Consider the following 17,876-nt stretch of genomic DNA (forward strand, 5'->3'; position numbering starts at 1 on the left):
TGGAAAATCAAACTTATTTTAATATACAACCCTTCGATAGAAAAACCGATTTTTTTATTTGGAAACAAAAAATAAGAAGTGTCTTTCTAACTTAAAGATCAATAAAAGCCGTTGAACTTGATCAAGCAGCTGATCTTCTTCCTGCTAAGAGGAATGAGTTTGATGAACTTGCATCATCATGCATTATTTTGAACTTAACTGACCATGTAATTAATAAGAACGGGTTTATGAATCAACTAAGGACCTGTGGGACAAATCAAACAATATGTTTACTGAAACTTCTCTCCGAAATAGGATACATCTTTTAGTAGTGTTTTTTAGCTACAAATTAGACCTTTCAAAGACAATAGATGAAAATTGAGATGTTTTTACCAAATTAATTCAAGACATGAAACTGACAAGGGATAAAAACATAGATAATTAAAGCTCTATAGTTTTGTTAAATGTTATTCCTAGTTTATATTCAGATTTAAATCAGCAATAAAATATGGTAGGAATGTAATTACACTTGATGCGGTTATAAATGATCTAAAAAGTAAAGAAGTAGACTTGCAACTTTATAAAACTAGTAAACAACCACATTGTGAAGTCATACATGTTAGGGGTAGATCTGACTCTTCTTTCAATAATAATAAGCAAGGGAATAGTTCCTATAATAGTCAAAATTGAACGGCTAATTTTTTTTTTTCTTTTTTATTTCTTACGTTCTTTTCTTCTCTTCTTCCTCGTGGCATTTTTTTCCTTCTGCTCAAGGTAATGAGTTCGTTTGTTTATCAGGTTTATGTTTATTTATATATATATATAAGGGTAAACTGTTTTTTGGTCCCTTAACTGAACCTTCTTATCGTTTTAGTCTCATAAGTGGAGCCTATCGCAAACTAGTCCCATAAGTGAAAATTTTTCGTTGTTTTAGTCCTCCGGCACCGGAGACGTCCGGGTGGCTCGTCGGAGGCTACGTGTCTGCCAAGTCACTTGACGGACATGTGGATTTTTTTTTTTTTTCATTTTTTAAAATTTATTTTAAATTTTATTTTTCTTTTTTAATTTTTTTTATTTGGTTCAATTGAAAAAAATTAAAAAAATAAAAAATAAAATAAAATCCACGTGTCTGCCTGGTGTCGCTGACCGGCGGGACACATAGCTTCCGGCGAGCCACGCGGGCGTCTCCGGCTCCGGTGGACTAAAACAATGATAATTTTTCACTTATGGGACTAGTTTGCGACAGGCTCCACTTACGAAACTAAAATGATAAGAGGGTCCAATTACGGAACTAAAAAAACAGTTTAACCTATATATATAATTATATATATTAAATTATCTTATTACTATTATCGGTATTATTATAACTATTAATAATAATATCATCCTTATCTATATTATTATTATTATTTATTTATCTTTATATTTTATTATATATATTATTATATATTATATTGTATATTTGTCCATATTGATATTTATTCGTTTAGCCGTCTTTTCAAACATAATTAATATACAAAATAAGAATAAAAATTATTCCATAATGTTAATTTTTTGATCCCAAAATAATATAAAAAATATTTATTTGCTATAACAATATTATTTTATACACTCCGAAATCGGGGCACTACAATTCACTCCTTAAAAATATTTTGTCTCCAAAATCTAAACTCAATGGCATAATAGCGCTATTTAATTAAACAACTGTGGGTATGTTTTGAACATCTCTGTTCTACTTCCCACGTGGCCTCTTCCACTCTTGGGACCACATTACTTTCACCATATGAATATCTCGGTTCCTTATGGTTCGAACCTTTGTGTCCATGATCCAAAGAGGTCTTTCCTCATACGAAAGATCCTCATTTAGCTCTAGCTCATCCGGAAATAAAATATGAGAAGGATCTACGATATACCTACGTAATTGTGATACATGGAACACATTATTAATTCGTTCTATAAAATCTGTGTCAACCGATAAGCCCAATCCCCAATTTGGTCGATAATTTCATAGGGTCCAACATAAAGAAGACTCAATTTTCCTTTAATTCTAAACCTTCTAATACATTTCATTGGAGATACTTTCAACAGGAAAAAATCTCCACTTTGAAAGTGACCCTCACGTCGGGCTTTATCGGCATAACTCTTTTGGCAATCTTGAGTTGCCTTCATCTTCTCTCTGAAAACTCGAATCTTATTTTTTGATTCTTCAATCATTGGACAAGCTCTTAGCATATCTTCCAGAATACGGATAGTTCTCTCGATTGACCATAAGTCATTGGATGGAATGTAGTACTTATATGCAATTGAGTACCAAAGGCTTCATGCAATTTTTGCCAAAATCAAGATTGAAAACGTGGATCACGATCCGATATGATCACCTCAAGAATATCGTGTCATTTAACCACATGATGAACATATAATTTGGCCAACTTCTGCATAGTCCAAGTCATACGTATTGGGATGAATACTGCTGACTTGGTCAATTTATCTATAATCACCCAAATTGCATTTGTTCCCGATTTCTCTCTTGGAACTCCTGTTACAAAATCTATTGCAAAAGAATCACATTTCCAAAGTAGAACGTCTAAAGGTTGTAGTAACCCCATTAATCTATGATATTCTGCTTTCACCTTTTGACAATTTATACATTGAGCAACGAATTTGGGTGTATTCTTCTTCATGCCCTTCCACAAAAATGTTGGCGTAATTGTACAGCCACACCCACAGCCACAGCCCCTTGTGGATGTGGTGTCGGTCTCAGTCTCAGAGCTAGCAGAGTCCTGTAGAGAGTTAGACGAAGGGCAATGAGCAGTGACGGCCCACAGGAAAGAAGTTTCGTGGAGACTCAAAAGGGTTTGAGTGCAGTTGGAATTAGACAAGGCCAACGGAAGAAAACATAAAATGGAAGATACAAAGGTGAAAGTGAAAGCCCGAAGGGAAGAGGAAAAGGCTATGGCAATTGGCAGCCTTGAGGAGGGAAGCAGAAGCCAAAGAGCAGAAACTCGCCCAACAATGGGCTGCCAAGCACCTTCGACTCACCAACTTTCTTGACCATATGGATTTGGGAATGGGATTGGGATTGGGATGCAGAACCACAACAACAGAGACCAATGCCAATCAAATCTAATCTGATTTTGTTGTACGTACTATTTGTGGATTGGATTCAGTCCGCTTAGGACTTAGGACTTGACTTATGTATGTATATATGTACGTCTGTTTGCTTGTGCTAATTAATCATTTATGAGATAGATACATGTGGAGGCACTAACTCACTCACTCACTCGGAAGTAGTAAGTGATCTAAAAATTAAGTTGATCTATATTTTACATAATTCATTCTATATGATTTCTTCTTTTGAGTTTTCATTTCATCTCAATTTCTCCCTCATATATGTTACTATATATAATTTAAATTTTCATTATGTATTCTAAAAATCATCGTAAGTGGATGTACAAAACATTTGATCCAAATACATGAGATTGTGTCTAGAATTTCAAACAAAAATTTTACAGTTCGGGAATGAGCTTCACAACGGAAAAAATGAATAAAGGGTGATACAATACTTGGTAAATATAAATTAATTGTCAGATATAGTAATGGTTGATCTTTTAATGAGAGATTTCAACATAAATTATCAAATATGAGTTTTTCATGGCCAAGTCCTACAAATTTCACTGCCAATAATAAGGTACTAGTTAATGAAGATCTTGAAAGAAGTATACACATTCAATCTCATAGTGACTCAGGGCCTTCAAATTTGAAAACTAATCCTGAGATATCCATTAAACATGAAGAATTCAAAAATATAGATATGACAGGTAGATTCATCAATATGCTCAAAGATGCTGACAAACTACTTTATACAGATTATAATGGAGAAACGCAACTATCTATTGTTACAAAATTGATGTACTTTAAGATCACCATAATATCTCAAAGTCAACATATAATGATATATGCAAGGTATTTGGATGGACATTTCCCGAGGTCATCAAATGCATACCGATTTCTATCAATCAAAAAAGTTAACAGAAAATATAGAGTTACTTACTATTAAAATATTATTGTCCACAAGGATGCATGAAATTTTGGAATGATTTGGGTTTACAAGAGTGCAAGTTCTGTGACGGGTCACATTAGAAGCATGATTGATGGTGAAAGAATGTTGCTACATCACAAATGAGATATTTTCCATTAAAAGAAAAATTGAACATTTTGTACGAGTTTGTTGATACGGAAAAAGTTATGATGTGCCACTATCTTTATCAAAGCGAAGTTGGGTCGGGTCGATAAGCCATCCATCAATGCAGAGGCATAGAAATATTTTGATTGTACATACCCCAATTTTATATGAGATTCATAGAATATTCGGTTAGAATTTTGCACATATGGTTTTGCACCTTACAGAGCGTATGGGACAATGTATTCATGTTGGCTGGTCATTCTTATCCATATAATTTTCCACCGAGGACATATATGAGGAAAAAGTATATGTTCTTATCCATAATTATTCTAGGACCGAGTAATCCAAAGAAGTTGATTAACGTAAACTTACAACTATTGGTGTAAAAGTTGTTGCCTTTGTGGACAGATGGACATCAATTTCAGATGCATGCAGAACTCTTATGGAGAGTAAGCGACCTACCTTCCTACGGAATGGTTTCAAGATGGAGCATGGAAAGAATGTTATGTTGTCCGTTATGCATGGATGAAAAACTAGCCTTTCACTTGACCTATGGGAGAGACGTATACTACTTTGATGGTCACTATCGTTTCTTACTGCAAAATCATTCTCTTTGTCAAGGTAGATGAAGTTTCATTAGGGAAAAAATTATGAACAATGTAGCTCGTGCAAGACTCAATGGTCATACACTATATGAATGGGGTTTCTAAAATGACTTCAGTAGTGGTCAACCCAAATTGTCCAGAGCACGCAGGTTTTGGGGAGCATCATAAATGGAGAAAACAATCTATCTTATGGGATCTTCCTTATTGGGAAGACCTTCGCATACTCCATAATTTGGATGTCATGCTTGTGGAATAAATATTTTTGAAAATATCATACACACCATACTGGACTTGTTCACTATCGTTAGATATATCCTTTTGAAAGGTAAAATCAAAATACTAATGTTGGAGTTGTTGATAATAGAACATAGATTATATTAAATAATTTTGAGTTAGTTTCTAATTGTAGTACGTATGTCATTCACTCGTCAATATTATTCATTATATTTTTAAAATATGGATTCTAACAAAATGTAAATATGTTTTACTTTATAGTTCAATTTCAGATTTGATTGAAAATATATGAAGTAATTATGTTCTTGATAGTAAAAAAAGACAAATAGTTTGAAGTATTTATGGTATAATCTAATATTGAGTTTGTTTTATTAACACCTCCCTCTGTCCCATTTAAATTGTCCACTTTAGGTTAGGTACGGAGTTTTAGGTATTGAATAATTAATAAGTAATTAAGAAATGTATTAGTAAAAATAATTATGCATGATTTAATAAAAAAATAATTATAAATTAAGAGGGGGTGTATTCAATTGGAATTTTAATGGATTTTTAAAAATCTATGAATTTATGTGGATTTAGAAAATCCATAGAATTTATATTGAGTTTGATAGATTTTAATAATTGATTTAGATTGATTTTTATAGATTTAATTGAATTTTTTTTATTTATATGAATTTCGTAGGATTAAATAATATTTTATATATATATATGATTATATAAATTTATATCAAACAAAAGTTTTATAAATATAATATATTTATAATTGAAGTTACTTTATTATACTTTTATAAAATAAATAAAGAATATATAATTATTAATAATAGAGAAATATTATAACATATACTCCTTCAATTCCTTAACAAACTATTCATTTTCCATTTTAGTCCATGTCATAAAAAAATATTCATATCATTTTTAAGTAATTATACTATCTACCTAACATTACAAATACGGGGTATTCGCAATTCCCGTCCCTATATTTAACCGTCTTTTCAATTTGTATCCCTATAAAATTAATTTCGTAAAAATTGTCCCTCTTTTTTGCTAATCTGCGCAAAATCTAGTCTAACCACTAATTAGAAGAATATTAAGGGTAATTGAAGAATGCCGTTGACGGAGTAAGCATGTGCCACCCACGTGACCCCGTATTAGACCGAACCGGTTCTCATTCCCGATTCGGTTCGAACCGCTCCATATCTTCTCCAGACCGATCTCATTCCATTTCTCAAGAAATCCGCGGATTGTAGAGTCCCCAGTCGAGGATATTCCAAAGTTGGTGTGTAGATGTGGATATGAGCTCCCATTGCTTACTTCATGGAGCACAAGCAATCTAGGTAGGAGATACAGAGCTTGTCCTAACTATGCGGTAATTTTCATTTGTGTTTTTTTTAAAAGAAATTATTATTAATTTTGTTCTTCATTATGAAAATATTTTAATTGATTTTAATTTTGTAGAAACGTGAAAATTACTGTAGTATGTTTGAATGGTGGGATGAGGAACCCACAGATAGATATAAGGAAGTGATCAATGCATTGGTGTCTAAAATTCATCGGCTCGACAATATTCAGAAGCGAAAGAACGTCATCGACGTGGATGACGATGTTGTTGAAGTTGAAGTGCAAGAAAACCAATTGATGAAGAAGCTAAATCTATTGGAAGAATAAGTTAAAATGATGAAACGCCAGAATAACAAACCTCCGTCGGTGCACGTTGGCTATGTTAAACAGCATAGCGGTTTAATATTACTTAATATGGGGGTTATTGCGCTCATTTTTCTGGTATTCGGCTTTATGGCGATAGTCAACACCACCTCACCTCCGAAATTGGCTATCGCCAAAGGGTAATATTAGTGATAATGTGTTGTGTGATCCAGGTGTTGAATTGTTGTTGTTATATCGTAAGTTGAAATGTTGATGTATTGTGTCGGTCTATTGTGTTATTGTAATATTTTTTGCTTGAAACTCAGCTTTGGATTCTCGTGTTGGAAGGAGCATTGCTTGTTATTGTATGAAGAAATGTTGTAGTCGTAATATATTTTGCATCTTTAAGTTTGATCATGATCAATTCGTTTGTATGGAATGTGATTACAAATTGGAGCAGCTTGTGTTGTGTATAGGGGGACCTATGTTCATTTGGTATGGAATGTCAAGAATTATGCAACAATTGATGAACTTGTGTGCATTGCCAAGAAAAAATAAAATTTACTTAAAAGTACATCACATAAACAAATGTCAATACCTAAATCCCCAAATATTTCAAATTGCATATCACATTGAAATACCAACAATCGATAACGTTCCCCATGAAAACATAATTCCCAAGAGTTTTCAAACATATTGATTCACAAGATGAAATGCAAATTAAGGGCAGTAAAATTTTATTAGGTGCATGAAGTTTCTACTTCTTCTTTTTGGTGGGTTTATCTTGCTTTCTTGGATTGGCTCTCTTTTTATCATTTGAGGCACCTCCTGCCCTTGTTTTTTATGTTGGCTGGATGTGTGCTTCGATTGGTGCCACGATTGTCGTGCGGCCACCATCTACTATATTGGAAACACACGATTGCAGGTTGGATAAGCTAATGAATGTGTTTCCTCCTTTAACAATAACAAGTGTATGAAAGGTGTTGGAAGTCGAAGGCATCTACAAAATAAAGAGAGTTCATTTAGCACCAGAGTTGTAATAAAAATTGTATCTAACATTCCCAATAAATGTTACTGTACTTTAATTGAAGCCATTTTTTTCCTTGGACTGGTGCGGATTTTCGCATTTGAAGGAGCAGTGGTGGTAGCCTAGAAACACAAACAGTAGACCAGACAGTGAACTTGTGAAATGAAAGTATATATAAGCAGACCATACAGTTACCTGAGTTGGTGTTTTTCGCTTCCTTGGCCTAGTGCATGATCTTGTTGTTGATGGAGCATCACCAATATCCTGTAAACATTGAAAGCAAAAACGACGGTTATCAAGTGAAATGGAATTGAATTGAAGTTTTACAAAGCATACCATTGTGAGATTATCCGACTCCCTAATAGAAGGCTGCGAGGATGCGTCAAAGCACACTGTGTTTTGAACATCTCCTCCCAAATCTTCATCCTGAGCATTTTCCAGTGGCTCACTAATAAAAGCTCGTTTTAGGCAAGTTATGGAGTTGTGCTCAAAATCTTGACACGTTTTGCACCTAATTTTTTCTAGGTGCACCCTTGAGTTTATATGGATTTTTTAATTTTGGAGAGGGTTCATTGGGTTCTCTGCGTCGCATGGTTACTGGTCTTCCAACATTTTTCTTTTCAACCGGTGGGAGAGGTGCTTCCTTGACTGTTTTTTCCCATAAATCAAGTCCACTCAAAGGTAAGATTGGATAAGCATATGACTTCTTGTATGTAGATACAAAATAGCATTTATGGACATAAGCCAATGGATCTTCTCCTCTACACCAAATTACAGATACTGCATGCTTACATGGGATGTCTGTTAAGTCCCATTTTCTGCAACTACATGTTCTATCCTTCACATTAACTGTATATTGGTCAAAAGATCCAGTAATCTGAAAATTCCAATCATCACTTCTCATTGGAATGAATTCAGAAGCCTCATCCATCATTTTCTTCATTATTTTCATTATTTTCGGACAAAGTGTATCGTCCCATTTTTCAGCTTTCTCCCGATTCAACTGCATCCTCACCATCAACAAGTTTCTTATCTTCTCTAACATGGAAATAATTGGCTTATCTCTCGCTTCCATAATGAAACTGTTGAAAGACTCACATGTATTGTTAAGAAGCATGTCGCATCTAGGATACACACTAAAGTGTGACCTAGACCAATGATCTGGACTCTTATTTGCTAACCAATTAAACACATCTTCAGAAGCCTTTTTCATTTCCTCCATCCTTCGTTTAAACTCCGGAATTGTGGTAGCTTTAGCTGCTGCCCATAACAGCCTCTTCACTGCAATGTCTGTATACCCATCACGCTTCATGTTTGTAAGTTAATGTCTCACACAGAACCGATTCTCAGCCTGGGGCAGAATGGATTCAAAAGCAAGAATCAGTCCCTTTTGCTTATCACTCATGGACGTCCAATTATTTCCATCTTCAATATCAAAATCCTTCTTCAATCGCTCTAAGAACCACAACCAACTATCTTTGTTCTCAACCTCAACCACAACGTATGCTATAGGAAAAATATTGGCATCAATATCCACAGCACTTAACAACTACCCTCCAAAGCTATCCTTAAGCCAACAACCATCCACACCCACCACCGGCCTACAGCCTTCAAGTAAGCCTCTCTTGCATGCAGAAAAACAAACATATATCCTTTGAAACCGTTGTAATCCGGACTATTCATCATCTATAAGTTTCAAAGACAGAAAGTGCCTGGATTACATCTCTCAACCTCATTACAGTAATCCCACAACAAGCCATATTGCTCCACATTAGACCCGTGCAACAAGTCCAAAGCTTTCCTCCTATCTCTATATGCCTTCGACATCGAGACCTTACACCTCAATGTTCTACATATTTCATCCCTAAAAGCACCATGATCCAACTTCGGATTCTCCTTTAGCTTTTTCATAAATGTCTTCCCAATCCAGGAAGACTTAATACTTGTGTTGTCATAAGTGCATCCACATTTGCTATGAACTTCATTCATGCTACGCAACTGCCATGCTTCATCACCCTGCACCTTGGACACGAGCACGAACCACCCACACCCCTGTTTTTTGCATGTGGCTCTCAACCTACTCTTGTCAATCTTTGGAAATTTCACAATCATCCCCCTCCTAAAACAATGGCTTTCAATGGCAAACTTAGCCTCAGCCCTCGACTTAAACAACAACCCCAATTTCAGCTCTGGATTTTCACCACCAGTGTTTGAATTATATATTTCAAACTGGTTTGTCCCTTCCTCTTCACTTCCATCACTTTCCATCCCACTATTTAACTCACTATCACTACCCATGACATCTGCCTCACCATCCTCTTTTTGCAAAGTGTTCAAAACATCTTCAGCAACTGTGGAATCATCCATAATAGATTTTTCTTTCATCCTACCTTCAGTGTCAACCCCGAGTACCCCACTCTTTAACTCAACTTCATTATCTGAGTCATCAAAATCAGAATCATTTTCTTCCATTTCACCTTCTACACAATCACTAGCCCGAGGAATTTCACCACCTAAATCTTTTATTCCACTAATTAGATTGGACTGAGGATCTTGGCTAAGCCCGATATCCAGATGTTCTAAGTATATTTCGAGTTCATAATTATCTGGAATATGTTTTGTCATCCACAATATATCCTTATCATTTTCCAAACACTTGCATTGTCTATCAAAGTTTTTATTGTACTTCAACCAAAATCTAACACTATTTGCGTCTTTATATCCCAATTCCTCTGCATATCCCCACATTTCCAACACACTTAATTTATCCATATCAACAAAATCAAAATAATCATGTTCTCCCCCTAAATATTCCCTACGAGGCTTATGCCTCATCACCCCGCCAAAATAAATTTTCAAAGTAGCAGAAGAATCTTCATTGAACATCGCCCCTACATTTTAGTAATGCTAAGTGGTTTAACATAACGTAGTATATTCATTCAAACCAGTAGAACAAAAGAACATAAATCAACACGTAACCACAATGTTATTTACTGGACATAAATCAATTTCTAGCACAATAGAATCTCTTTTTTTTTTACCTTATTTTATTGAAATTAAAGCCTTTCATAGATGACATCATATAAATTAACCACAATCCTACCACAGACTGAAAATATTACAATACGTAAACCTTAAACATATTTCAAATTAAGGGATTTCAACTTACTGTAATTGGGGGTGAAATCAAGAGCCTTGCTTGCTTCTACGCACCATTGTCAACCACACACTAGAATCTACGCCTCAACGAAGGAATTGAACAAACGAACTCCTGAACTAACTCCCCCTTGAATCTAGCTCGACTAGGGATGACAATGATTGATGGGAATTAGGGTTTTGCAATTATAAATATGAGCGGAGTATCGGTGGGGAAAATGGGGTGGCGATGCTCGAAGGACCTACGGCTTCTCGTGACTGGATTGAGAATGGGGGAATGAGATCGGTCTGGAGAAGATATGGAGCAGTTTGAACCGAACCGGGATTGAACCGAACCGGGTCTAATGAGAACCGGTTCGGTCTAATGTAGGGTCACGTGGGTGGCACGTGCTTACTCCGTCAACGGCGTTCTTCAATTACCCTTAATATTCTTCTAATTAGCGTTTAGACTAGATTTTGCGCAGATTAGCAAAAAAGAGGGACATTTTTTACGAAATTAATTTTATAGGGACACAAAATGAAAAGACGCTTAAATATAGGGACGGAAGTTGCAAATACCCTTTACAAATACCTTTACAACTTACAATATTTTATACAAATGTCATTACTTTTATATCATACTAGTAAGGTTATTTTAGTTATTGTTACTTTATTCCTACTACATATCAATATAATACTAATATACTTTAAAATCTTTGCAAAAAGCAAACGAATATCAACTTAAGGGACAAAGGGAGTATAACACTACTACACTGTATATGATTAATTTTATAACTTTTAGTATTATATTATCATTCAATATATCAAATTATTTTCATATTTTTTATCAGTTAATATTATTAATTATATACTCCTTCCGCCCCATTTTTCTGGTGCGGAGTTTAAGAAAAATTGTGTTAGATAGCTAATTAGTTTGATTAGTTTATTTAATTTTATATTATATTGTTATTGTAATTATTTTTATTAGTAAAATATTAGAATAAAAATTGAAATAATTTATTATTATTATTTTTTATGATGAATATTTATATTTTGAAATTAATTTTGGACAAAAAACTATTGTATCAAGAACAATAATTATATATAACAAAAAAACCAATAAAATAATAATTTAAATATAATTAAACAATAAAAATAATATAATTATAAATTTTTAATTTGAATAATATTTTACATAAAATTATTCCACAAGTAAATACGAAAAATAAAATATAAATTGAATTTAGTTATTGATACTGATAAATGCATTTATGGATTTAGTCAGTCTCACAAAATATTAAAAACAATCAATAACTAACAATAAAAATACAAGAAAATTTTAAACACTAAAAGCTGGTAACCTTTGTTTTTTTATTTATTATTGTTTTTGAAAAATAAAAAATAAAAAATCACATCTCATTATTTACTAATTCTTCTATCCAAAATATTAAATCAAACAACCTAACAAAATTTGTTTGAGACACTTTAAGGTTAATCTTATTTAAAAAATACAATATGTACACATCAACATAATATATAATCTACAAGCTTATAAAAATTTAATAATATGAAAAAAAATAAAATTATATTGTCATCACACTTCTCACCGTTATATATACAAATTGTATTGATTATAGATCAATATGTGCAATTAGATAATAAAAAAATAAATTGACTTTAATAATTTAAAAATAATTAATAAAATAAAAAATTATATATAAAAAATTTAAAATAAACAGTATATCAAATTTGTCAAATTTGATTGCTGATACGAATTTTTTGTCATGACATACTAAATTTTATATTGCATATCGTATGCCATATAAAAAATTATAGTTTGATATTTTACCATTCGATATCATATTCATAATTTAGTATAGCCGAATTTATTACTCTTAACTAATTTTCCAAAACCAAATCAAATAGAATTTTTTTTTATATATTACATTAAAAAACAATTAAAGATTTTAAATATTACAACAATATCTATTTATATTTATATTAAATATTTATTTTAATTTTTATTATTCAAATTTCTAATTCAACTCTCAAATTTTCTCAAATTTACAATCAAATATAAAATAAAGCTAGACATATTGATAATTTAACTAAATTTAATTAAATTTTTAATTTTAATTAATATTATATTAAAAAAGTGAACTAATTTTATAAGACAAGTTAAAAAGAAAAAAATATATCAATGCTGTAGAAATGAGTGCGTAATTTATTTGGTAAAAGTAATTAGATTAATTAATATTTTAATTTTATTTTATGCTATTAATTATTATTCCCTCCGTCCCAAACACTTTGCAATATTTTAGTTTTGGTATATCTCAAACACCCTGCAACATTTCCAAAATAGAAAATAATTAATTATATTTAATTTATATCCCACACTTTGTCCCCTCACATCATCCAAATAAAAAAAGAAATAAAATATACATTTCTCTTTCCATCAAATCACCTAATTTCTTAATTATCCTACTTAATACTATCCACCTAAAAACTCGTGTTAAAAACAAATATTGCACCTAGTTTGGAATGGAAGGAATACTAAGTAAAGAAAATGGACTAATTTGGCGGGATAGCCAAAAATGAAAAAGTGAACCAATTTGGTGGGATAGAGGGAGTAATTTTTTACATAAAGACTAAATATGTATATAAATAAAATGAGAAAAATATAATTTACCATTTTAAAAAATTAAAATAAGAAAGTAATTAAATATAAACTAACGATTCAACGATATATATTATATCTTATATATATATATATATGAGATTGTGCGAATCTGCCACATGAATTGTCTTTTATGTCTTTCTCGCGAAATGACTTGTTAGCCCTTCACAATCACCCACCCTTTCTTTGTCTTGCTGCCACCGCTGTGCCAATGGCGCGTTACTCCTCCTCCACCAACCATCCATTTGTTTTTGTCCATTTTCCAAACGACTCTCTTGTGTCTCCTCCTTGCCCAATCGATTCTTCATCGACTTTCTTCTTTTTTCGAAATTTACTAAAAAGATCATTTCGTTGTCATTTGCATATTTTAAATTTTTTGGAATAGAATATGTATGTCTTCCTATTTTACTTAGGGTGCGTTTGACAATTAGCAAATAATTTTTAGTTGTTAGCTTATTCAATTAGCTATTAGTTGTTAGTTGATTTAATTAGCTGGTTTGACTAGCTGATTCAATCAGCCATTTGTATTAAAGTGTTTGGTAAAATAACTGTTTGACATTAGCTGTTTATATATAAAATTACTATTAAGGACATTGATATACTATTTTTTAAAATATTTAATTTTGTTCATTTTGGTTTGAAATTTATGAGAATTTTTGTTATTAATTATTGAAAATTATAAAAATATTAGAAAATATTTATTTTTATTTTTATTATTTAGATTTGAGAAAATTATTTTTACTAAAAAAATAATAATTTTTTATTGAAATTATATAAAATATAAAATAATAAATCTTTCGTATATATATTTTTATTATGTTAAATTATTGTTTTAATATATATAAATAAATTAATAACTTTTTTTTATTTGATTTAGTTTAAAAAATTTATATATTTTACAAATAAAATAATTTATGTGTAATAATTAATAATAGTAATTATTTTAAATTTACAAAAATAAAAATATAATTTAATATTAAATATATTAAAAATAATTAATAAATACAGCTATAAAAATATATTTATATGTAAAAAAAAAAATTAAGTTTTAAGGGTAAATAAGGAATAATCAAAATTAAAATGAAAAATTCTTTCAAAATGCTGGGTAAATGAGGTTTTCAGAAATTAGGTTTTTAATCCAAAAACTATTTCAAAAAGCTAATTTATCAAACACCTAAATTAGTTTTTTAACTGGTCAAACAACTAAAAGTTGTTAATAAGCTAAAAGCTCTGTTTCCCAAACACCCTCTTAAGCTGAAATCATTTTATGGAAATGAGCGTCTATGGTTTAGGCTTAGATTTCTCTACTTTCAATCTCCCTTCCAGCCACTAGCATTTCTGGTCTCTCCAAGTACAGTAAGTGACCTAAAATTTGCATCACGTTTTAAGTTAAATGTTAAGGTTGTTTTACTTTGATTTTGTTGCAATCGAACTTGTTTACTTGTTTTACATGTGTATGTATATGTTTTATACGAAATTATTTTTATTGTACACACCGTCGCGGCATCGCGCGCGCCGGGTTCTAGTATAAATATATATGTCACTGTCACCGATAATATAGTGTATTTGATCATTGAAAATAAGAACGACACCGGAATAACAATATATTGCATTCGATAATTAAAAAGAAAAAACTACAATAATACATATTTATTATTATAATAATATTTTTTTAATATTATATTTATAATATAAAAATATATATTTTTTCAAAAGAATTTGATAATAATTTATTAATATATTTTAGTTTTAAAGTAATGTATTATTTTTATTAAAAAAATATAATAATATTAATAAGTATTATCATACTATATTATTTATCACGTATACAACAACAACAATAACAACAACAACAATAATAATAATTTTAACAATCCATCAAAATCTCTACTTATCATGAGAGATTTGATGTTATACAAAATTTTCATAATTTTTCATCAAAATCCAATATAAAGTTTATGATTTGTTGAATACTTCAAATTTTAAAAGATTTTTAAAAGACTTGATTGAATACCTCCAAGAATGAATACCTCCAAATTTTAAAAGACTTTTAAAAGTTGATATTGTATACACCAAAATTTTAAAAGTTCAACAAAATCTTACCAAGTCTGGATTGAATACACTCATTTAATAAGATTAAAATGACTAAATAGATTAATTAAAATAAAAAAATTATAAATTATATATTTTAAAGTGTGATTAAAATATATAATTATATTTCAAAGAAAAAAAATACAAATTATGTGAGACAGATAAAAATAAAAAAAAATAAACAAATTAAGTTATATAGAAAGAATATTTTATTATTGAACTAATTTAAGCGATTAAATTTCAACAATATTTTTCTAGATAGGAACCTCAGTATGAATTTGAAATTTATAATTTATTTTTAAATAAAGTTAGTAAGCTAGTAAGAAAAAATTAAGGCTACACTAAAAAAGAAAATAATGCATGTGGATTGAATATAAAATTTAGGAGAGAATGAATGAATAATGGAGTTCTAAAGAATATCACTATATGGTTGCTTGACAGCAGTTGCAAATCAATATCATGGAGCTGCTCAATCTTTTGGTCATATATGTTTGAAAGATTATGGTAACATTTAATTTAATATAGTTTATAACTATAATGTTCAAATTTCATATGTATTTGACAAAGATTTTATGATATTTATTTTGCATATCGACAAATTAGAATACACACAAATGAAAATAAAAATAAAGGTTAAATGAAAATTTAATTCGTGGTTTCATAAACTCTGCGTCTAATCCCATCGGCGGTCCTTATTATCGATATTTGACCTAAATGGCGAATAAATTTTAGAATGTCAATTTCTAAACCCCGAAAATTAAAAATATATTCTATTTTGTTATATTTAGTTTTTAAAAAATAGTACATATACTCCAAAATAGTTATTTTATCAGGTTTTAAGAGCTTATTTTTATTAATTTTTTTAGGCTAAATATAAGAAAAATAAATATATTTTTATTTTCGGGGTTTAGAAATTGAGATTCTAAAATTTATTCGCCATTTAGGTCAAATATCGATAATAAGGACCGCCGATGGGATTAGACGTAGAGTTTATGAAACCATAAGAGAATTTAACGCAGTTTTAGAAGTACGAAATATTTGACGCAATTTCGTGAAACAACAGGTGAATTTTGTGTAATTTAGCCAAAAATAAATAACAAAGTACCTATTAAGATGTTGCAACTTTGAAGTATAATTATTTTTAAAACATATACTTTTCATATTAAAAATAGAATACTCCATCCGTCCTATAACAAGTATCCATTTTTTCATTTTAGTCTGTCCCATAACAAAGTATCCATTTCTTTTTTTAGTAACTGTACTATCTACTTAACATTACAAATACCCTTAAAACTTACAATATAACACAAATGTCATTACATTTATATCACATATACTAATAAGGTTATTTTAGTCATTTCTACTTTATTCCTATTATATCCCAATATAATATTAATATTTTTAAAACTACGTGTGTAAAAGCAAATGAATATTTACTTACAGGAGGGAGGAAGGGAGTATAATAATTTGTAAATTTTTAATTCCAGAAAGAGCTACAAAATTAATTTAAATATAATTTTCTTTTATTTTGCTATTTTAAGAAATAATATTTGATTTAATTTGAAAATTAAAACATGATTATATGAATATTAAATTTTATTATTTTAAAATAAAATTATATGAAAAGTAATTCAATTGTTTTTTATATTTTTGTATTTTTTTTTATTTTTTATTTTTTGTCGTGGAAAGCTCAACAATATTGTTAAAATTTTTGAAACAACAAATTGTCATGGTCTTTTCTGACAATCGGTAATTAATCCTTATCAACACTACTATTGCTAAGGCTATCTCCAACCCATTAACTTCATTTATCCAATTTTAACTCCAAATATGTAGTTGCTACAGTAATTTTATTCAAATCATAACTCTATTTTTCACTATTATTCTTTAAATATTTAATTTTTCCTATTATTTTAAATAATTTTTTTATTTTTATAATTTAAAATAAAATTTTAAAATTTTTAAAAATAAAAATTTAATTTAAAAATCAAATTTATAATTTTAAAAATTAAAAAAAATAAATAAATAAAACAATGCCAAAAATTAGCGTTGCTACAGTACAACACCAACCCAGCGCCACTATTGGCGCTGAGTTGGAGATGGCCTAACAAGATGGAATCAGTTCCATGATCTTTCTGCAACAATTTTCTAGAAGTGAGCTTTTTGAAAAATTTGGTAATAATAAAAAGTTTATCTAGGATTGTTCCTCGCGATAATTTTTACATAGAACGAAATTCTTTGTCAAACCTAATCTAAACTCTAGTCTAAATTATAGTGACAGTCTAATGCTTTGTCTAGTTACTA

General features: G+C 30.2%; 1 protein-coding gene across 1 annotated transcript; it reads right to left on the bottom strand.

Moving 5' to 3' along the window:
• Window positions 1–7,713: 7,713 nt before the first annotated feature.
• On the bottom strand, window positions 7,714–8,981 carry LOC127266501 (uncharacterized). Its single transcript, XM_051296758.1, has 4 exons — window positions 8,268–8,981; window positions 8,006–8,095; window positions 7,865–7,933; window positions 7,714–7,791 (listed from the first exon to the last, which is right to left on the bottom strand). Exons 1-4 carry the CDS (start codon window positions 8,979–8,981, stop codon window positions 7,714–7,716), a joined length of 951 nt encoding a protein of 316 aa, XP_051152715.1.
• Between the last annotated feature and the right edge of the window lie 8,895 nt (window positions 8,982–17,876).

The sequence above is a fragment of the Andrographis paniculata genome, unplaced genomic scaffold (assembly GCF_009805555.1).
Source record: "Andrographis paniculata isolate CXL003 unplaced genomic scaffold, ASM980555v1 Contig76END, whole genome shotgun sequence".
NCBI lineage: Eukaryota > Viridiplantae > Streptophyta > Magnoliopsida > Lamiales > Acanthaceae > Andrographis > Andrographis paniculata.